General features: G+C 35.3%; 1 protein-coding gene across 1 annotated transcript in view; it reads left to right on the forward strand.

Annotated features, from left to right (window-relative positions):
• The window catches only part of LOC110811995 (mannosyl-oligosaccharide 1,2-alpha-mannosidase MNS1-like), a 43,346-nt gene that overhangs the window by 1,349 nt on the left and 17,677 nt on the right, over positions 1 to 24,320 (forward strand). Inside the window, exons 2-6 of the mRNA XM_088220569.1 lie at positions 6,266 to 6,313; positions 8,900 to 9,085; positions 9,551 to 9,663; positions 11,304 to 11,369; positions 11,531 to 11,702. Of these exons, the coding sequence (XP_088076695.1) occupies positions 6,266 to 6,313; positions 8,900 to 9,085; positions 9,551 to 9,663; positions 11,304 to 11,369; positions 11,531 to 11,702 (585 nt within the window). The remainder of the gene's footprint in view (positions 1 to 6,265; positions 6,314 to 8,899; positions 9,086 to 9,550; positions 9,664 to 11,303; positions 11,370 to 11,530; positions 11,703 to 24,320) is intronic.

Here is a 24,320-nt window from a genome sequence, read left to right on the forward strand (position 1 = left end):
TAAATAGAGATTACAAGTCTTAAAAATCTGAATCTAATTAAGAATACTAATATTCGTTTAATTAGGAATACTTTATTAAAATACTAAAATTTTTTATACTATTTAGTAATTTAATACTATTGAAAAATCATATAGTATTTAGAAATACAATACTAATTAGAATTTCATATTTAATTGAACTTCAACCTCTTATTATTTAAAAATCTAATACTAATTAAGATTTCATGTTTAATTGAATTTCAACCTTCTAGTTAGCCGCTATCTTGCCTCTTGTCGCGCATTCCATATTTACGAACTACAAATGTGTCCATAATATTACTTCCCCCTTGGTCTTTAATCTTGTGCTCAAGTTTGAAATGTTAATTTAGTTGATTCGTCGGTCTTTGCTTGTTGCTCAGGACCAAATTCGCATTCAATTTCAAAGCAGAACAGCCGTTTACATTGGTGACCTAAAACAAACAGTTTATCGCAGTTATAACACAGCCTCTTCAACCTTATTTATGCTATCTCTACCATTATTAGTTTTTTTATAGATGGAGATGAAGTGTTATCAGATTGTGTCGTAACGTTACTGCCCTGTGGAGTCAGTGTTTTCTGAGTTAAATTGTTAGATTTGGTCATAGAATGAGAGGAATCACTATAATTACGTTTGGTAATAATCCACAACTGTTATTTCTTTTCACAAGATCTGATCATTCTCATTGTATGCGCAAGAGTGGTGGATGATTGCATCTCGACTTCTAAACGAGAGATTCGATTAGTCTTGCTGTGAACAATTTGATTTGCTGATCATGACGTATTGTAGAGGCTCGGGCCAGTAGTCTCTGAAATTGTCGTTGATACTCCTCAATCGAGGCCGTTTGCTTAATATTGACCAATTTGCCCAATGAGTTGCTTTGTAGGGGCGGTCCAAACCGTAGAGTGCAACATTCCATGAATGTTTTCCATTCCATGTCCGACTCTTCTTGCTGTAACTTACAGTACCAAAGTTGGGCTTCTCTTAACATGTAAAAGCAGCGATACTAACCTTGTTGGAGGTGATGGTCCGCTGATTAGTAAAGAATTACTTGCATCGATGGAGACACATCAAAGGATCTTTTGTCCCGTCATAGTTGGAAGTCTAGTTTCATATAGCGTGAGATAATTCCTTTGTTTTCCAACTTTGTGCTTGTAGTGCGCGATTCTGGTGGGTTGTCAGTGTGACTGGATTAAATTATATGATTGTTGTTGGCTTCTGTTTCGCCCTCTAAATTCCTGCCATGCGATTGAGTGATTATCTAAAGAAAAGTCTCAATATGTTGGGGCAATTGTTGTAGCTTAACATCCATCCAGACATCTGATTAAGCTATCCGATTTTTCAGTTCCTCGCGCAATCCTTGCTCACCCATAGTGTCTGGCTCCAATATCAAATTGTTACATTCCTTGGTTAAGGATCGAGTCAACAGACTAACAGCAAAATCATCTTCAAGCAAGAGGTTAATGCGTTTATTCTTATTATGTGAATGGCCTATTTTTTGTGGTAATAGATTATTACTCATCAAAATGAGCTGCTACCATGGATCTCGTTTGAGATAGTTCTAATCTCATAGTTTGAGGTAAATTCTGACTTGTTTTGTTATTAGCAAGAACACCTCTTTAAGTAGAGATTACAAATTTAAGGAATTTGAATCTAATTAAGAATATTAATTTGAGTCTAATTAAGTATACTAATATGAGTTTAATTAGGAATATTCTACTAAAATATTAGAAATTTTATACGATTTATAAATTCGATACTAATGGGAAATCATATACTATTTAGAAATCTAATACTAATTAGAATTGTATAATTAATTAAACTTCAATATCTTATTATTTCATAATCCATTAATAATTAGTATTCCTTATCTAGTTGAACTTTAATCTCTTATTTAGCCCCTGTCTTGCCTCTTGCTGCCCCTTCCTTACTTACGCTCTACAAATGTTTTCTCAACATTTCTCTCTTATTCTTACTACGTGATCAATCTATTTTTGTGATAAACAATTACAATTTATCAAAGAGAGCTGTTACCTTGAATCTCGTTTGAGAGAACTAAGTAGGAGGTTACAAGTCTTAGGAATATGAACACTTTTGTAGGGTGTAAAGATGGAAGCGCGGCAAGAGGTAAGACAACGGCAGAATAAGAGGTTGAAGTCAAAATTTATCTCAAATTACAATATTAGAGCTCTCTCAAACGAGGTTCAAGCTAGCAACTCCCTTTAATGAGCTGTAATCTTTTACTACAAAAATAGGTCACCCACGTAATAAGAATAAGGACAATAACCCCTTGTTGAAAGATGACTTTGTTGTTAATCGTCTGGTGATTCAATTTTTAATTAGGGAACGTAACAATTTGGTATCAGAACCATACAACATGGACGAGTAAGGATTGTGTGAGGAATTGAAAAATCTGGTAGCTGAATCAAAGGCCTGAATGAATGTTAAATTGCGGCAACTGTCTCAGCAAATAGAGACTCTTCTTCAGATAGCCATCCAGTCGTGCGACAAGGATTTAGAGGGCATAACAAAATTCGATAACAGTCACACCATCCAATTGGCTAAAATTGCACACTACAACCATAGAACTGAGAAACAGAGGAATTATCTCACGCTACACCAAGCTGGACTTTCGCACCTATGATGGGATAGAAGGTACTTTGATATGACTCCATCAATGCGAGCAATTTGTTGCTAATCAGTGGATTGCTGCCTCTAACAAGATTAGTCTAACAACTTTTCACATATTAGAAGAAACCTAACTTTGATACTATAAGATATAGCAGGAAGAGGTAGAAGTGACATGGAAAATGTTTGTGGAGTATTACACTATACAGTTTGAACCCCTCCTACAAAGCTACCCATTGGGCGAATTAGTCAACCTTAAACAAACATGTTCGGTTGATGAGTATCAGTGTCAGTTTCAAAGACTGCTAGCCCGAGACCTCTATGATAATTCGTGATCAGCAAGTCGATTTGTTCATAGTAGGACTGATCAATTCTTTCCAATTAAAGGTCGAGATACAATCACGTACCACTTTTGTGCACACAATGAGCATGGACAAAGTTTTTGAAAGGAAAAGGTAGTTGTGAGTTATGAGGGTACACAGTTATAGTGAACCGTTTCGATTCATGACCAAACTTAACAATTTAGTTCAGAAAACATCGTCTCCACAAACCAGTAATGTTACGACACAATTTGGTAACTCTTTCTCTTCATTTATAAAGAAGCTAATAAGGGCAAAGATGACAGAAAGGAGACTGAAGGGATTGTGTTATAATTGCAATGAGCTGTTTGTTGTGACTCATCAATGTAAGTGTTTGTTCTATCTTGAGATTGAATGCAACACTGGTCCTGAGCAACAAGAAAAGACCGGCGAGTCAACTACATTCACATTTCAAGTTTGAGAACAAACTTGAAGATAAGGGGAGAGTCATGTTATGGACACATTTGTAGGGCGTAAATATGGAAAGAGTGGCAAGAGGCAAGACAACGACTAAATAGGAGGTTAAAGTTCAATTAAACATGGAATCCTAATTAGTATTGAATTTCTGAATAATAGGAGGTTGAAATTTAATTAAATATTGAATCCTAATTAATATTAAATTCTTAAATAGTATATGGTTTTCCGTTAGTATTGGATTTCTAAATAGTATATGATTTTAAATATTTTAGTAGAATATTTCTACTAATTAGGAATATTCAATTAAAATATTAGAAATTCTATTCTATTTAGAAATCCAATACTAATGAAAAATCATCTACTATTTAGGAATCCAATACTAACTATTATTTTATGTTTAATTGAACTTCAGTATCCTATTATATAGGAATTCAAAATTAATTAAGATTTCATGTTTAATTGAATTTCAGCATCCTATTTAGCCATTGTCTTGTCTCTTGCCGCACTTTCCATATTTACTCCCTACGAATGTGTCTATAATAACATGTTAGAAGACTAAGAGAATGACCTTGGAACCAAAAAATAGATCGAGGAGTCTGTAAAACGAAGGTCTTCAATTGTAGAAAGATAAGAACAGTCACCCTCTACTGGTCTTGTATTCCTTTCCCTTCACACAATCTACAACATATCTCCTTATCTGTATCGTTGTTTCTCTTTCAACATATTTCCTTCGTCGTATCTCCTTTTCTCTTCCAAACTGTCTCCTTTTCTATCAAAAAATAACGCACCCATTGCTCGAAGATACTTGGGCCCTCTTTCTGAAGACTACTATCTGAATATGAGCCATAGCTCAGCGCTAATTTCTCAATCCTGGGAGAACTGTTGCAAGATAAAGTAGGATATAATTCTTTTTAAAAAGTTTTCTTGTGATTTTAGTTTGTTCTGTTTTGCTTTTCCTATTTAAATTGGTTGTCTTATTTTATACCTCTATTGTGATTGGAAATTATTATTGATTAAATAACTAATATATTTAAGTTTTTTTTTCTCTGAAAAACATATCTAAGTGTGTTAGTTTTTAGGATTCTATTTTTTATTTTTAAAGGGTTAGGTTTTTAGTTTCTACGATTCTATTTTTTTATTTTTTAAGGGTTAGGTTTTCTTTTCAAGCACTAATACTATTTATTATTTATGATTCTTTACTATATAAGTTGAAGGGTTTCTCATTGTATTTCTAGTTTTCATTCACTTAATAGAATTCAAGTAGGGAATTTCTCTCTTTACTTTCATGAATTAGGTTCTTGGATTATTATTTTATCACTTACCTTTTTTCCTCACAATTCCTACTGAAACACTCCAATGGCTAAACTACTACATTGGGTTGGACTTGACTTCTCCCGAAGCATATGGGGAGGTTAGTCAAGCTGTTAAGCTCCTGGTTATAGGTTGTGAATCTGCTAGACATCCCATAGAATCTCCCTTGGTGCCTTCAAAAGCAACGCCTGATAGCAGCTTCAATAAAGCTAGAAATCCTAAAGAGTCTAGAAACAATGTTTTTGAAGAGGAATCACCATGCCACCGATGCTCCTAGCAGTTGGCATCTTGCATCTTGCCCATGTTGAAGCAAATATGTCTTACAAAATCAGGCGAAGAACCATTAGTTCTCTTTGGGACGCGAATTTTTTGGGGCACCTTAATGTCCCTAGTTATGTTGGAAGCTTTCCATATCTTTGACCTTCTAAAAATTTAATAGAAATCTTTGCTTGTTTTTATTTTCCCATAAGCCTTAGATACTTTCTTTGGTTTTGTTGGGGGGTGGTTCATTGGGAAAGATGTGGGCTAAGGTCGTATAGAAACCCTCAGAAGATCCAAGCTATATTGGATATGGCACCCCTGAAAAACTATTTGGGAGGTCTGAGTACTAATTGGGCAAATAACAAGTCCTGATTGATTCACCTACAAGCTTGTGGGGAATTATTTGTCGCTTGTCAAAGTTTTGCACAATATTAAAGATTTTGAATGAATCTGGAGTGCCTCATAGATATTTTGATTGAATTGTGATTTTCTCTTTTTGTACAAGAGTGACACCCACTTGATCCTTTGTTTGTTCGATATTTGGTATTTTCCTGTTGAAGTTTTTATTTTATTTATTTATTTTTTTAGAGAATGGAGTGGGGACCATTAATTGGTTTTTCAACCCTTCAAAGGACTATCTTGTTTTTTCCCCCACTGCCAATCTCATATTCCATAGTGTTTAGATAGGCTGATGCTGAGATCTTGAAAAAGATAGCTAATTGAATAGACCTTCGAAGAGAATTCCTTCAATTGAGATGCCTATAAAAATTTGACTACGAAAAGGATAAAAAGAATAAGCAAACCTTGTACCAAGTTGTCAATTTGTCTAATTACCAATTTTTTATTTTAGTTTTAATAGGTCCTTAAATCATTGTTGTCCCTACTTGCTCCAAGTGTTCTTTGCCGAAATCGGTGAACTTGAGGAAAATAATGAGAAAGATTATCCCTGATAACTTGCTTAGAAGAGTTGGAAAGAGCATTATATGCTATACAGCAGAAGAAGATACTTCATTGATCTAATCTCTTTCCCTACCTTTCTAATACTTCTTTTTCTTTAAAATGTATTATCATTTTATGATTGAATAATTTTTTTTTTTGTTATTATTAAGTTTAGCAGCTAAATTTAATGGTACAGACATTTGCTAGTTTAACGGGAAAACGATATTGTTTTTATCATGTTTCTAAAACAATAAATGATTTTTTTTTAAAATTTTCTAAACAAGAGCTTATTTTCTTTATATGTTGGTTCATTACTAACTTTACTAACTTGCAGGTGGAAGTTTCAAAGTTAAATGAAGAAGTGATCAGACTGCAACATGTGGTAAGAGATCCCTGGTTTCTTTAAAGCTTGAACTTTCTTATGCACAAAGTTTTTTGGTTATCCTTTTCTAGGAGGTGGTTGTACATATGGATTTTAGTCGTGCCATTCATTTGGAAATCCACAATTAATTTAATTAGGACTTGGTGAAAATTTCATTTAAAATGATAAAAGTTAACATCTTAGAACATTTCATATTCTGCCCCCTACTAGTAGCTTGTTATGGGATTTTGATTTACGGAGTGGATTCTTTAAGAGAGAACCATCAACTTCCAAAACTAAGAAAGTATGCAACTACTTTTTCTTTTCTAAATTCTTCTCCAGTTCCTTTCATTTCTGCAAAATAACATTTGTTTTTACTATAAGCTGACCATATTGGTTGTGTAATTACCTTATCCTAGACAACAACAGTTATAGACTTAATCCTATAAACTGTCAACAAGTGGCAAGAAAAAATCAATGCATTACTTTTCTTTTCTTTTCTTTTTTTTTAAGAGCAGAGAGTGTAAAAGCAGAGCCAGTGATAACATGGAATACATATGCATAAAACAGATGAAGAACTACTCAGTTCTTCTTCCTTTGCTGATACACCTAGTTAAAAGCACTATTTTCATATCTTGACCTGACTGATTGGTGCTCGTAATATCACTCTCTTCCTCCAATGGATGTTTGTCCTAATGCAACTTGTCTTCTGATGTGTGAATCCATTTAAGCTTGTTTTGTAGTAATGAATTCCTTGATTTAGCAAAGGTAAGGTAAGTGCAAAATCTGATGATCGCATGAATGTCTAGGAGCCAAATGCTGGGGTAAAATGGTTGACAAGACAGCTGCAATTCTTCTTTTCTTTCCCACCATTTGTGCTTTGGTAGAAAGTCTCTTAGTCAACCCCATTTAGTTCCTCTTATTCCATATAATGCCACTTGCTGCTTGCTTTTTGTATTAAAGCCCATTGAATAGAGACACCTAGAGCCATTAACATTGACATCAGGTAGCATATATCCCCTGGCCATGTATCCTCACCCCATCAGTGACTTGCATGTCAAGGCAGTTAGGCATTGACCAAATAAATTATGTGCCACTGTAAAACCCAAAGCGGGCTTGATTCAAACAAGAAGATACTATTGGCAATTGGTCCCTCCAGTTACATTGTTCTGGAAGATTGGTTGTATCAAATACTAGGAGTAACCACATCTGGTTGTAATTCAATAACCAATCAATTACAACCAGATTGGTTGTAATTGATCTTTTAATATGTTTCCCTTTTTCCAGCTTGTTATTCACCATTTCTCATCAAGAAGTGGTTAAGATTGGTTATTGAATTGCGACTCACCAGTTGACGCAAATCGTAAGACTCTTGCTGGCCTCAATCTCCCATTCGCTCATAGAGAGACATGGTACTGGTGAGACACTAAGAACAAACAGACCTCTGTCAGCAGCATCGTAAAGGTGCTCTCAATATTCTCAACTTACATTGCATCACCTTGATCATGTTTCTCACTTCAGATCCAGAGAAAACATGTTTAACTGCATATACTTGGTTGGTTAGTTCTTGGAGCTGAGACTCCATAGCAGCTCAGTCATGTGCCATTTCTGTCCTGTCATGGTCATGCTCTATCCCCTCTTCAGCTTGTTTTACTTAATACAATTTGAGGAAAGGCTCATATGCTGTTGATTGAATTGAGAACAGTGATGTCATGCTCTCACTCAAGATGATTCATTACTTGCTGGAGAGATTGTAGATCATCCATAATAGCACGTGTTTGTACCAAAAATAGTCCCTGCTAAGGATCTTGTTATGGGATTTTGATTAATAGTATGAGTTTGTTAAGAAAGAAACTATCGATCTCTAAGAGTAAGAGGGTACTAGAGAATTGTTATTCTCTAAATTATCCGGTGATTGATTTCATTTATGCAAAACAATTCTTATTACAAACTCAAGATTTATTAACTGCCTTATCCTAGATCGTAGCAGTTATAGACATCCAAATTCATATTTACTGCCAACTTAACCAATGGTAGAAAAACAACAAAAAATACTAACTTTTTCCTTGGCAACACAGAAAATTGAAACAGAGCAAGGCTAATATGGAAAATGGTTGCATAAAACAGTTTAACAAACTACTTAGTTCCTTCTTTATGTTTTCTTCTTCCTCTATGAATACACCTGGTTAATATCACCGTTTTCCTAACTTGAACTAACTGATAAGGTCTCATAAACTCCACTTGATTTTTTTATCATGTCAACTTTCATTATCGTTAAATAGGATTCTCCTACTAGCATTAAGTAATGATTTCAAATGCATTCCACAAAAATATTTTATTTTCCAAACATATCTTTAGCATTGAAGCCAATTTAATTTTCTGGAACATCATTTTAGGCTTGAATATGTTCTTTGGTTTCAATATTGTTAATTCGCTTATGAAATTATTAGCAGAAGACAGTGTGTGTATATGTGTATAAAGATATATTTTTCTATAAAGCATATGGGTTACTATCTACAGTATATTCTTTGAAATAAGAGTTGACCTTTTCAAACATTGTATGCAAGGGTTAGTATATTTGCATTTAAATGCTTTTGGTCCTTTCAGCTGGAAGAATTAAAGAGCATTCATGGGGATATAGTTGGGAAGATTGACATTGGTGGAAAATCTAGCAAGCATGAAAACGTCTCGGATGATCCCATTGATAGGCAACGAAGGGAGAAAGTGAGAGAAGCAATGCTTCATGCATGGAGTTCATATGAGAAGTATGCTTGGGGCCAAGATGAACTTCAGGTTTGTCAAATCCTTCTTTGTGTATATAATGTCCGTATTACTAATGTTTAGCTTTACTCTTTTTGTATTATCTGGTAGATGTGTAGCAATAAATTGGGCAACAATCCTTAGAACTTTAAATGATGGTCCTTATTGCCTGTAGTTCATTATATTTTTGTGATTGTTTAGATTATTCATGTAAGGCCTCAACTTTGCAGTTTTGCATTTGTTATATACTTGTCCAATAACTGAATTAGGCATTAAGTCTGGTTTAAATTTAATATTAATTCCTGAGCTAGATGCATGTGATCTACGCAAAAACACACACATAATCTATATGTATATAGATGTATGTATCTTTTCTTTGTGAATTTGGATTGGTGGTATTGTGGCTTATTTTTAGAAAGTGGTCTTATTTATTTTGTTTATGATCTTTTGTAACTGAGGGGTAACTTTTTCGTGTTGGTTTGTGTTATTGGTTGTTAGCCACAAACAAAGACTGGTGTCAATAGCTTTGGTGGGCTTGGAGCAACTCTTATAGACTCTCTTGATACATTATATATAATGGGTCTAGATGAACAATTCCAAAGAGCTAGAGAGTAAGTTCAAATTTCATTTTATCAATGTTCCTTCAATTCATGAGCTCTATTGCATTTGGATTTATACCAGATCTTTCTTCTATCTTATGACCATCTTTAGGAATCAAGAGCTACTATGTATTGGAGCTAGTCCAAAATTCAGAGTTAGTTCAATGTGAATGGTTCACAATTATGGTTCTTTACTAACTGACAAAGTTAAGTTGTTTTAATCAATTGGAATAAGCAATTCCCTTAATGATATCCATTAGCATGTGAGCTTCCTTATGTAAGGCCAACCTGCAAGCAACAGTTTAAATTTTACTTATGACTACAAAATGATCATTGGGCCAACTTTTTAGATTCTGTTAGCCCAAAAGGTCTATAGCAACGCAAGAGGGTGGGATGAATTGGGTTTTAAATTTTTATTTGCTTAAAATTATTTTGTAAGTTCAAAGATAAATTAATTGCCAATCAAATATATTAAACTTCAAAATAAATTAACAACAATATATGAATAAAAGTAAATAAGGGAAAGAGACTGCAAATGCTATCTTATAGAGGTATGACCACCAGCATGTGCCTGCATCTTTTTGTCAAGCTCTCTGCTTGAGCATTTCGTCTATCTTTAAAAGCTCTTATTCAAGCTAGTTGATCTTAGTGCTTAGCTCACCAATCAAAGAGTTTGCTCAATAAAAAATTCTTACACAAGCTAGTTGATCTTCATACCTAGTTCACCAATTAGAAAGTTTTTGTCACTCAAAAATTCACCTAAGAGGTTTCCTCCATATCTTTTACAAATCCCACAGATTTTCACAGGCGAGAATATAAGAATAAATCTTTCAAAGAATGGATTATACAAGTATGAGCATAGGTTTAGGTGTTTCAAGTTTTGGCTTAAAAGGATGGGATTTTCTTTTGATTTTTCTTGCAAGTATTTTTCGAAATCCGTGTCAGAAACTTAGAAAAGCATGTTATTTATGGTCCAACATATTTGACTGGCCATTGGAACCAATGGATGATAGATTTTATTGTTCTCCACTAGAGAATCATAAATCTTGATGTCCTTCAGCTGGGCTATTACGTAAATATGAGGGACACATTCTCTCAAGGTGCCCGTTTCCACCCACTGATCCTCCAATAAACTCACTCTATCCTCCCTACCAAACTTTCACCTGATATACTCTTGGAGTCTATCCTTCCCTTGACTGATCTTTTTCTACAGGCTTTTCCCATGTGGTCTTGAATTCTCTCTGATAAGCCATCCTTTATTATCCACTCCGTATTTTGCTGCAAATTTTTTTCTCCAGAGTGCATCTTCCTTTATTATGAATCTCCATTACTATTTTCCTTGCAGAGCCTCATTCATCTCAGACAAAGATCACAGTCCAATCCACCAAGGCGTAATGGTTTCTGGAGCTCGCTCTAGGCCACCAAATGATACCTCCATTTTCATTCATATCACCCCCAATATACTGTTTTCTATGTTTATTTCACGCCTTTCTTTCTTGTTTCCTCTGCACTTCTTATATTCTCCCTGTATTTGCATGCAATCTATCCTATTTACTGTTGACTTTATACTTTTCCATGTAGTACCTTTTTATTTTTTATTTTTTATATTTTTTTATAATCCCACTTCAACTTTCTTCTATCATTCTTTGCAGGTGGGTTGCGAACACATTTGATCCTAACAAAGATTATGACGCCAGTGTTTTTGAGACAACCATAAGGTTGCGTTTTTAACAGGTTTACTATATAGTTGTTTCATTTTGTCAAAACTTGTTTCAAGCTATGGCGTCTTTTTCTTTGGTGGCATAAATTAACTTTGGGTGAGAGATGGCTATGTTTTTCTCATGGCTGATATCTCCTCCCTTTTTTTATTTCATTGCAGAGTTGTTGGTGGGCTTCTCAGTGCATATGATCTTTCAGGGGACAGAGTTTTCCTTGAAAAGGCAAGAGATATTGCTGATAGATTATTACCTGCTTGGGATACTTCTAGTGGGATCCCCTATAATATTATCAACTTGGCACATGGAAATCCTCATAACCCTGGATGGACTGGGGTAAGTAGTCCAACTTTTTTCTTTTGTTCTTTTATTTTACTTGTTTGTCAATAACTGGGTGTGGCATGGTTTGTGGCTATGTGAAACATAGCTTGAATGTGTTCTTGCTACTTTATGGTTATTGGCCAGGTTGAGGAAGTTAAGCTGGTCTTCTTAACAGCTATAAACTATGAACATAGATATCTAGGTAAACCAGTTCTTGCCCTTCTCTGGTTTCAGTGAATTGTTTTAATGGAAAATGTTCCTTGGATTAGAGTGGAAAGCACTTGTACATAGAAAGGTCATGTAGCTAATATCTTGGGCATTTGGACATAGGAGCCAAGTTAATTTTAGTTTTCTTGACTACTGGCATTTGCTTATCCAATAATGATGTTACATGCTTTAGAGTTGATTCTTTTTTTTTAAAGAAAAAGAAGTATTATCAAGAAATATAAGCGTATAAACAAAATAGTGGAGGTTTAGCTATCCTGCTAGAAAAAAATAGAAAAAAGAAAGGAGAAAATCTAGCCCCCTTAATCAAGGCATGCTGTCTGATCTATATGCAACAAAGACAAAAGTGATTTAACAAGTCATGTGCCTTGGCACAAAGGGAAGCTGAAAAAGATAATTTATCCCAAACAACTGAAAGCGGATAAGTTTTTTTCCCCCCTTAAGATCCTTGCATTCTTCTTTCTAAACTACCCAAATATCAGCCAAAATTGCCCCCATCCGTAACATCAAGCTCCCTTTCCTTCAAAAACAATTAAGGAGAAATACAACAAACCCCACAAGACTATCAGGAATAGCCCAAGCCGTTCTGAAAATGTAAAAAGCTCCAATTTGCAATAAAAAAATGGATGCATATGATTCTCTGCAGCTCATAGCGCATAATGTATATCCTTGGAGACAGGACGATGTGTTGTACATTCGTTTGGAGCAGGTCATTTGTATTCAACTCACTTAAGATAGCAGTACAAACAAACACTTTGACCTTAGAGGGAGCTGAAACCTTCCAAAAACTCTTTTTGAACTCAAGATTGTGAATGGAAGGATTATTGTTAAAAAGCAAAGGACTTGCAGCTAAAATTGCCCAAGGAATCTAAAAACTGAACTCTTTGATTTGGGCTCATAGAAAAAATGAAAATGCTCAAAATTGTCAAAAAAGCCATATTATCGCAATAATTAAGGCTTGATTGAAAATGTATGTCCATATAATGAAAACCATCCAAAGTATCCACAAACAAAGAAATGGCAGCAAAATGATTTTGAGAAAAATAATATAAACAAGGGAATTGGACAACTAATGGAATGCCAACAATCTCAGAATCCTCCTAGAAGAGAAAACAAAAGCCATCTCACACCCTCAAATTGAGCAGTGGAAGAAACATATCATAAAGATTAGACGTGGCTTTTCAGGATCTCTGGCAAAAAGTCAAGACACTAACTCTAGCATTCAAATGATTCCTTCACAGATGGAACTTATTTTTTTTATTACCCTATCCCACAAAAAGTTAGACCCTGAAGAAAATTGCAATAACCATTTAACTAATAAAGACAAGTTCTTATAATAAAGACCTACAATACCCAGAATCTCTTCTAGTTTCGGCAAAGAACATACCTCCCAACTGAATAAATTATCTTTAGCATTTAGAATCGAACCTGACCAAAGAAATTTTCATCACCCTCACCAAATACTTTCTCTTCCAATTTTGCATTGAAAAATTGCAATTTCATTATGTTGAGACAATAACTTCAATCCAATTTGCAGTTTCTCATCACCTTTATTATTTGATTTGACAAGATTAATTTCAAAGTTTGAACCTGTTTGAAAACACAATAAAAGAAATCTTAGATTAAGTAATACATTCTTGTTCGATTCACAGAAAACTAACGTGTCATTTGCAAAGATAATAAAAGTGAATACTAGAAAGGCGGACTTGTATAAGAGTAACTCTATCCCTGAAGGAAAAAAGAGTTCCTCTCTAAGTCTCAAGACATTTAGAAGTTCCACGAACCATTGAATCCCAGAAAGAACATCCTGGAGACTGCATCACTAGAGAAATTACAAATAAATGAAAGGCCAAGTCAAACCAATGCAACCAACTGAATCAACCATCCTCCAGTGCATTAACCTTTGCCAAAGTGCTATTATTGAGATTAACATTCACAATAAAAATACTCTTGAAAACTCCTAGGATGGTAATGACATTTCTAAATTTCTCTAGATCATAAAATAGGCATAGAATTGTATTGCTAACAAATTGAGAATGGAAAACTTCACCTTGTACTGCCAATATATAGGCCCTATTCATACAATCTTTGGTTACTTTTTTATAGCCTAATGGGTATGAATTGGGTAATGGCGGGTTCGGTGAGCAATGAACTTTTGGCTTGGGAGAGCCTGCTTTCAACAATAAAGTTGCCCACCTCATACCTTTGTACATCTTTTGGGTTATTTGGAAGGAAAGAAACAATAAGGTTTTTGAAGGGAGAGAAGAAACTTTTGTAAATATTAAGGATAAGTGGTTTTATTATCCATCGTTTTGGGTCATAACTTACATGTTTTGGAAGACTTTGGAGCGATTATTGATATGCTTATTGACATGTAATTTCTTTTGTACATGGAGGGCACCCTTGGTGTCATTTACTTAACATATATCATTACTTTTATTTATTTTTTTAAAAAGACATTATTCACATTGAACTACTGTAACTGTCAATTAAATTTAGCAACTAAAGATAGTAGGATACATAATGTATTCATCTTTGTAACAGATACAAATATCTCTTGATAGTCAATTCCATATATTTGGTTATATTCTTTAACCACTAATCTCGTTTTGTATCTTTTAATAGGTGTATCGAACTTATATTTGATAGTGAATACTTATTTGTATCTTACAGGTTTTTTTTTCCCTTAAGTAGATCCACTACCTCCCAAGTCTGGTTTTTTTTAAGTGCTTGCATTTCAACATTCATAGCATTTTCTTGTTCCTCACTAGTTAAAGTCCTTGATAAATTTTTGGAATGGATACTGGATTTAGACTCATAAGAAATTTTTTGCGAGCTATGGAATAATTTTTAAATGATATTGTTGATTTTTTTTTAGAGAAAAAATAATAATTTTATTTCTTCCCCTTTAGGTTGTTACACTTAAAATATTTATAGAATTCATAACTTACTGATAAAGAAAGTTTTATTCTACTAAACTTCTAATTATATTAGATTATTATTTTCATAAAATGCTAATTACATAATATCAAATAATTAAATAATAAATTAAAATAATTAAATAATAAAATATTGTACCCAACATCCTTCTCAAGTTAGTGTAGGGACATCACACATGCCTAACTTACAGATTAAGTTTTGAAAAGTCATCATACAATTTACCAGTGCTAAATGATGCCAAAAAAGCATTTTTTGCGAGCTATGGAATAATTTTTAAATGATATTGTTGATTTTTTTTTAGAGAAAAAATAATAATTTTATTTCTTCCCCTTTAGATTGTTACACTTAAAATATTTATAGAATTCATAACTTACTGATAAAGAAAGTTTTATTCTACTAAACTTCTAATTATATTAGATTATTATTCTCATAAAATGCTAATTACATAATATCAAATAATTAAATAATAAATTAAAATAATTAAATAATAAAATATTGTACCCAACATCCTTCTCAAGTTAGTGTAGGGACATCACAATGTCTAACTTATAGATTAAGTTCTGAAAAGTCATCATACAATTTACCAGTGCCAAATGATGCCAAAAAAGCATTGCAAATTAGAATCAGATCTGTCAGGCAGCAGGTTGGCTCAACTCGATTCAAAATGGTTCGACTCGGCTCAAAACGGCTCGTCCCGGTTCAAAACGGCTCAGTTCGACTCAAAGTAGCTCGGGCTTGGCTCTAAAATGGTTCGAGATTGGCTCTAAAACGGTTCGGACTCCATCGGAGGACAACCGGAGTCTCAGATGGCCACATGCGTCGCTGCCAAAGCTGTCACGCTGCTGCCGACCACCATGCACTGCCGCACGCTCAGATCCAGCACGGATTTGGTGAAAACACACCGAAAAATGCTGGAAATTTGGCCTCGTGCAAACCGGCTGCCGTTGCACTGGTTCATCTTCTTCGGCTGTTCGTGCGTTCTTTCTTCAGTTTTCTGGCCTTCAACTTACATAGACCTTGCCGAAAAACAGTTCCGCAGCCTCTGATCTAGTTGTGCTGATTGGATTTTCTTCTCTTGTCGCGATCTGCTTTCCTTCGCACAGATCAAGAAGAGCTGGCTGCCAATTGACACACACGGGCCGTTCACCGATCCAGATCTGCCCAGATAAGCTGTTCGTGCGTTCTGCCTTGCTGGCTGGTTGCCACTTACGCGCGGATCTAGTTTGATCCGCCACCCGCTGCTGCTGCCGCCTCTGTTTCCTCTCTCTCTGATCTGCTCTGTGATGAGGCTCCGACGTTGTTTAGGGTTGTGGTAAGGGTAAATTTGGATAAATTGGTACTAAGCTAGCTTATTGTGCTATTTTAGTATTTGAAAGAATTCTTTGAAATTAAAACTCTAAAATAGTTTAATTTGGCTTTAATACCATGTTGATTTTTTTTTTTAAGAAAAAAATAATAATTTTATTTCTCTTTTTTTTTTAGGTTGTTATAGTTAAAGTATTTATAAAATTTCTAACCTAATAATATGAAAATTCTTATACAAAATTGAAAATTGAATAGAGTTGATGCGGTGTATTCTCTTGTTCTTTTTCTCAATACATTAGGTAAATTACTATTAAAAAGACAATGATTCTTATAGTTTACCCACTTTTAGCATCCGACTTGGATTCTTGAACCTATTTTGGAACAAAATCGGAGTTTTTCCTTCTTGAATATACTTAGACAAAACGTGGGTTCTGTATAGGTTGCGGGCTACACTTCTCTTGTGAGGTTTTGGGTTTATTTTATGGATTTTGATCTTCTGGTGAGGTGATAGATTTAGATAATGAAAGCAACGTGTTTGAGTGCAAGAGAGGAATGTCAAAAAATGAGTCTCCCCTATCTTCTCGTATACTCTTCCCCTAATGATAAGATTGGTAAAAAATGAGTTGGTCTCGTTAAATGTCACATCATGGACACATACAATTTCTCTATGGATGGAAAGTGAATGTTTTCCTTTTTGAGTGGAGAAATATCTCATAAAAACATACCTGATTGTCCTAGACTCGAGTTTCCTTCTTTGAGACTGATGTATGTGAAACATAAGTAATATACTCAAAGACATGAGATATAATATTACTGGTGATGCGTACCTTTGGAAAAAAAGTTGTTAAAACTTCCATTAACTTGTGAACTCTTGTCCTCTAGATGGTAACCAATCGATACCCTCCTTCCCCTCCAGTAGTTTTAGCTACATTGTTTTGGAATAAGAATATACTTGTGGTAGTAAGCAAATGATTGTTTTTTCCTTTTGCCACTCCATTTTGTTGTGGAATATATACACAGAAAGAGTCATGAACACTTTATTCTTTTTGAAAGAAGGCGGTTAAAGTCTAATTAAAGTATTCTCGAGCTTTATCAATTTTAAAATATTTAATTGTGACCTCAAATTGGGCCTTAATCATGAGATGAAACTGGGGAATAGTGCGACTGAGTTTAGTTTTAGATTTCAATAGAAAAAGCCTAGTAACCTGTGTATAGTCTTTAATAAAGGGAACAAACCATCGTGTCCCAAATATGTTAAAAATATTAAAGGGATCTCAAACATCACTATAAATTAATTGAAAGAAACATAACTTATTTTATTAGGAGTAAAATTACTCACCGGTGTTTTGATAGTTCATACACATTACAATGTAAATTTCCATTGTTGCAATTAGAAAATAAAAAGTGAAACATGACCTTAAGGGTGAAGAAAGAAGGATGTTCTAATCTTTTGTGGTACAATCATAGCTTATCTAATGTGGTGGTAGAGACAACGATATTGGATATGTTAGGTGTATTTAGGAAGTATAATCTATTCTGAGACTTAGCACGTCCAATCATCCTATTCGAACTCTGATCCTAAAAATTCACAAAGGGAATGAGAAAATTTTACTTTTCGATTAAGGTCATGAGATAATATGGTTATTGATATAAGATTTGTACATAATTTGAGTACATAAAGAACATCAAGAAGAATGAGGTGGAGATTAAGTTTTATGGTGTCAAATTCCTACTACTATGGTTAGTGAACCATTAGCAATGACAATCTTCCTATTCTTGGGACATAAAAAATAAGTATCAAACAATTTAGGGTAGTTTATCATATGGTTAGTAGCTCCCGAGTTCACCATCCATGATAATGTATCTGAGATATTTTAACCATAGGAAATAGGAAACATACCGGAGTGTGTTATGAAACTTATCGATTTAGGTTTTTCAAGTTGCTCAAGTAGGGTTTGCAGTTGCTCAATTTCTGCCTTGAAATACAAGTCTCTGTGTTATTTTCCTCCTAAGCTACATGTTCATGTCCCTGGTTTTTTTGTATCCCCAGTCCTTACTTGAGGTGATCGATTTTCCATGGTGTTTGCAATACTTTTCCTTAGTGTGTCTTGGTTTCTTGCAGATGGTACACCAAAGGTTTTCCTTGTCCTCCTCACCAATAACAGAGGTCTCACTGTGATTTGGTTCATTTCCTAATTCTAGGTATGGAACATTTATTTGTCATGGTAGAGCCTTCGGTTGTGCGGGATTCAAGGACAACTGTGCTTCTACTTTTTTCTGCAATGATTAAGGATATTAGTTTATTGAGAGGTGACATCTCTTCTTTCCCCAGAATCTGGACTCTTAGTTAATTGTATTCCTTACCGAGTACTGCCATAAATTGGTAAGCTCTATACTTTTCCACAAATTTTTTCAAAGCAGCTACATTTTTGTTGTTTTCCATAATGACATTATGGTGCTGGTCGAGACTTGCCATATGTCTTTCAAAAAGTTTAAATACTTAGTGATTGTCTTGTTACCTTGTTTAGTTGTCTAGACTTTGATGTTCAAATCATACATTTGCGCTGCATCTTTCCCCTTGGTATAGATCTCGAATTGAATACTAAATATCCTTTGCTATGGGTAGGCACATGACTAGATTATGGATTTTTGGTGCCAAAGAGTTCTAGAACTAAGGCATAATCATATAATCTTCCTCATCCGAAGCATCAAACATGAAATCCCTTGACTTTGGTCCAGTGTCCAGGTGATGACTTTGCTCTCCTCGACCCTTGAGAGTTGTTTGAATTAATTGTGATCAATTTAGATAATCCTTGCTATTGAAGCAATAAACAGTCTGAAATTTGCCGTTGTTTTGTGCTGAGTTTTCCATTAGGAAGTTGGTGCCGGTAGATTGAGACGTAACCTCCGACATTTTTCAAAACATTTTAAGGCTTACCGCACTAGTGGTAGTTGGCTAGGGAGATTCAAGCACGGTTGTGATTGGAGAGAATGCCGCGTGGCTGGTGGCTATGTGTAGAGTTGTAGGCGCTGCTGGAAGGGCAGAGGCTGGTCGGGCAGAGGTTGGTCGGGCAGAAGGCAGACATTCAACATGTGGTGCAACGGCTAGGAGAAGTGGCATAGAGGGCTGGACAGCGCAACCAGATGATGAATGCGCAGGTGAACAATGCACAAAGTTGGAGGTACGGTTGGAAGATTTTGGCGCCAGTGATGAAGGCCGGTTTGGCTGCTGCTAGTCAATGGCAGCTATTGCTGGCAGCTAGTCTAGGGTGGCCAGCTAGGAAGGCTGACCTCAATTCTTTAGGTTTTTTTCTTTTTGTCTCTTTTTGACAATGAAAGTTGAATAAGGTTTATAAAAGAATTTAAAGTTTTTTAACATATGCTCTGAAGAATTTTGTGAATGGAGAGTTTTGTGAAGAAATTATCTTTTTTTTTCTCCTATTTCTTTCAGGCACCAAAGAGTGCTTTTTATAGAGGAAAATTGACATCTTTTTCGGAATGTGAGGAAGAGGGATAACAGATTTCTGTTGTTACCATGCCACCTCACCTATTGGGAATATTCTACTTTGTGTAACATAATGGAGAATAAGAAGTACCTAATTTATTATAGCATTTTCTACATTCCTCAATCTAGTTTACATATATATATTGAGTAAACTTATATTGGATACAATATTATCAAATATCTGTTTTGATAGTGCCTTTGTTAGGATGTCAGCAATTTGTTAATTGGTCGGGATGTGCATAAGAGCTATGGTTCCATCTTCAATCTTTTCTTTGATGAAATGTCAATCTATCTCTACATGTTTGGTCCTATCATGGTGTACTGAGTTTTTGGCTATGCTGATTGTTGATTGATTGTCACACTACACTTTCATAGAAGTATCAATAGATGCCTTTAATTTTAGTTGTATTTTTCTCAACCATATCCCTTCACAAATTCCATGTGCAAATGCTCGGAATTCAGATTCTGCGTTACTACGGGATACTACAGACTGCTTCTTGCTGCGCCATGTGACTAGAGTTTCCCACACAAAGGTACAGTAGCCAGAAGTGGATCTCCTGTCGGTTATTGACCCTTCCCAATCAGCATCAGTAAATACTTCAATATCCCTGTTTATTTTATTTTGGAAAAATAGCCCTTGACCCGGTATCCTTTTTAGGTATTTCAAAATTCTGTACATGGCCTTCATATGTATTTCTGACGGTTGATTTAAGAATTGATTTACTGTACTGACTGCAAAGCTGATGTCTGGTCTTGTGTGTGCCAAGTATATTAGTTTTTCGACCAGTTTTTGATATCTCTCTTTGTCAACAGTTTTCTCACATTCTGTAGATCTCAGTTTCATTGTTGGATCCATAAGCGTATTTACAGGTTTACAACCAAGCATACCTGTTTACTTCAGAAGATACAGGAGATATTTCCGTTGTGATATAGAAATTCTTTTCTTAGACCAGGCAATTTCCATACCTAAGAAGTACTTGAGTTTTTTCAAGATCTTTAATTTCGAATTCCTTGGCTAGAAACTTTTTAAACTTTCGAATTTTCTCAATATAATCTCCTGTAAGGATAATATCATCTACATACACAATCAGAATCGATTTTTTCTTGAGATACAATATTTGACAAATAAAGTGTGATATGATTGACATTGCTCATACCCAATATGTTTTATAGGCCTTGTGAATTTGTCAAATCAAGCTCTTGGGAATTATTTGAGTCCATATAGCGATTTGTTGAGTCTGTAAACCTTGTGAGACTGATCTTCTACTTCCAAATCTGGTGGGATATACATATACACTTCTTCTTTTAGATCACCATTCAGAAATGCATTTTTTAATCCAATTGACAAAGGGGCCAATCAAGATTTAATGCAAGAGAGAGTAATACCCGTATTGTGTTATGTTTGGCGACTGGAGTAAAGGTCTCCTGTTAGTCTATACCATTGGACTGAGTAAAACCCTTGGCCACAAGACGTACTTTGAATCGATTTACGCTCCCATCTGGGTTGTACTTGGTCGTGAATATCCATTTACAACCAATTGGTCGTTTCTCTGGAGGTAGCTCAGACAATTCCCATGTCCCATTTTTCTCAAGAGCACTAATCTCTTCTTGAATAGCTGTTCTCCACTCTGGTATTTGAAGAGCTTCATGGACTGTGTTTGGGTTTGGATAACTGTTGTCTGATTTGCTCACAAATGCATGATGTTTCAGAGATAGATTGCCTAGTGATACTTAATCTTGTATGGGATATTTTGTGCATAATCTAGTACCTTTTTTCATAGCAATAGGTAAGTCAATATCAGTAGCAGAGTCAATAACAAGTACCTCATTACCTGTTGATTCCTGAACCATTAGAGTGAGTACGGATTCATGGCAAATTCTGGTTGGTTTCAGTACTTGTTCACTACGAACTTTGTTCCTTCTAATATAGATACGTAGCTCATTTACTACAGGTAGTGTACACTTAGTTTTTGCTATAGGTTCTGGTTCAGGATCAGACTCTAGAGGAGGTGAATTTTGTAGGCAGATGGAAGGGATGCTGACATCCCACACTTGATATTCCTGAGTAGAATGTTCTCCTTGAATATCAATAGTGGGATAAAAAGCTGGTTCTCAAAAAAAGTGACATCTATTGTATTATAAAATTGTCGTATATTCGGAAAAAAGTATTTGTATCATTTTTTATTCGACGAGTATCCAACAAAACTATACTTAAGGGCTCTTGGGTCAAGTTTCCTTTGAAAATGTGGGTGGATATGAACGAGGGCAGAACATCTGAAAACTTTAAGTGGCAATGAGTGTAAGATATGTGAATCAGGAAAGTTATGAGAGAGAAGATCATAGGGTGTTTGAAAATGTAAAATACGGGAAGATATTCGGTTTATAAGATAAGTCACAATGAGTATTGCCTCTCCCCAAAGAAACTTAGGAACATGGGTAGTGAACATAATAGATCTAGTAACTTCAAGAATATGTCTGTTTTTTCGTTCGGTTATACCATTTTGCTGAGGGGTATATACACAAGAACTTTGTTGAATAATGGCATGTTTCTCAAAGTATTTCCCAAGAGTTGTTTCAAAATATTCATAGACATTATCGGTTTTGAGTACCTTTATAGTGGTATGAAACTGGGTTTGGATTGTAGTGTTGAATCTTTTGAAAATGACTCATATTTCGGATTTTTCTTTCATTAGAAAGACTCGAGTAATTCTAGTGTGATCATTAATAAATGATACAAATCACTTATTTTCGAATATGTTGGTGACCTTGAAAGATTCCCAAACATCATTGTGAATTAATGCAAACGGTTTGGAAGACTTATATGGCAAACTTGCAAAAGAGTTTCGACTATGTTTAAAGATTTGACATACTTCATATTGAAACAAAAGTAGATTTTTATTCTTGAACAACAAGGGAAACATCTTTTGTAGATATAAAAATTTGGATGACTTAAATGATAATGCCATAATATGATATCATTATCATTATTTGATTGACTAACAGAAACAGAGTTTGTACATACTGCCGTTTTAGCTTGTCTTACAGAATAGTCTATTTGAAGGAGATACATGCCTGAGCACATTCTAGCATTGCCAATCGTCCTCCCCGATTCCAAGTCCTGAAATTCACACATTTTTGAACTAAATTTAGCAACACAGTTTAGATTACCAGAAAGTTTGCTAATCGATAATAAATTGCATTCCAATTTTGGTACATAAAGCATTGAATGAAGGGTCAACTGTGGTGTTAAAACAATGAAACCAGTTCCAGCCACTCTGGAGATTGACCCGTATGCAATTTTAATTGTGAAATCCTCATATGATGTTTTGTAATTCTGAAATAGGAATACATTGCCCGTCATATAGGCTGATACTTCAAAATCAACCACCCATGTGTCCTGGTTTGATAAACATGCTGTCAAGCCAATTGTTGCTTTACCTTTTTATGCCACCGAAGCACACACGGGCTGTGTATGGAAACAATTATGCTTGAATAATTGTTGAAGGACCTTCATTTGTGCAGCATTGGACGGACTGCTTTCTACAACATTTTCTTCAATAGTGGAAGCAACAATATTTCTTGATGGTCTCTATTGCTCTCTGTTCTTTCGGCCTTATTCTCGTTGGGTTTCCCGTGCAACTAACAGCATTTCTTGCGGACATGGCCGAGTTTCCTGCAGTGATCACAGTACGACCTTCCCTTCTTTCCACGGGAATCAGACCGCGTGATGAGTGCTGAGGCACTTTCGACAAAGTAGATAGGTTGAGCTTCTCCCATTATCACCCGCCTCCTGCTCTTTTCTCTCCGGATTTCTGCAGACACTTCTCAGATGCTAGGTAGTGGTTTCATTCCTAGCACCCGTCCACAAACCTCATCCAGACTTTTGTTGAACCCCATCAAGAATTTGAAGATTTTTTTTTCTGCTCTACAAAGAGTTTGAACATCCGAGCATCATTTTGACAAGTTCATTGATGCTCCTCGAAGGTATCCAGTTGCTGCTAGCTTCGGGTTAATTAACTAAAGTACTGAGTAATAGAAAGCTCACCTTGTCATAGCTCATGGAGAGTCGACTCCACCTCGAAGATGGCAGAGACGTTATCTTTGCTGGAGTACGATTCGCGAGCCGCTTCCCAGATTTCCTTCGCTATTTCATACAGCATGAAGTTCTCACCAATGTCGGAAACCATTGAGTTAATAAGCCACGACATTGTCATGCTATTCTCTATTTTCCAAACGTGAAAACTTGGGTCGTTGGTTGTGGGAGGAACAGTTTCACCTATGAGGTAATCGTCGTGGCCCTTGCGGCGAATAAACAGTAAGACAGAGGTTGACCATTGAAGGTAATTTTGTCTGTTCAGTTTGTGCCCCGTGATGAAAGATGATGCCTGCTTAACTAGGTTGTGGTTTGGAGTCGCGGGGAGGTAGGAATCCGAAGAGACTTCGAGAGGAGAGGAATTGAGCTCGTCTGTGACCATTTGAATTCTGGCTCAGCTGAAAGAAGCTCTCGGATCAGAAATGACGCTCTGATACCATGAAGAGTTTTGTGAATGGAGAGTTTTGTGAAAAAATTCTCATTTTTTTTCTCTTATTTCTTTCAGGTACCAAAGGGTGCTTTTTATAGAGGAAAATTGGCATCTTTTCCGGAATGTGAGAAACAG

The sequence above is a fragment of the Carica papaya genome, chromosome 5 (assembly GCF_054855325.1).
Source record: "Carica papaya isolate Zhongbai chromosome 5, ASM5485532v1, whole genome shotgun sequence".
NCBI lineage: Eukaryota > Viridiplantae > Streptophyta > Magnoliopsida > Brassicales > Caricaceae > Carica > Carica papaya.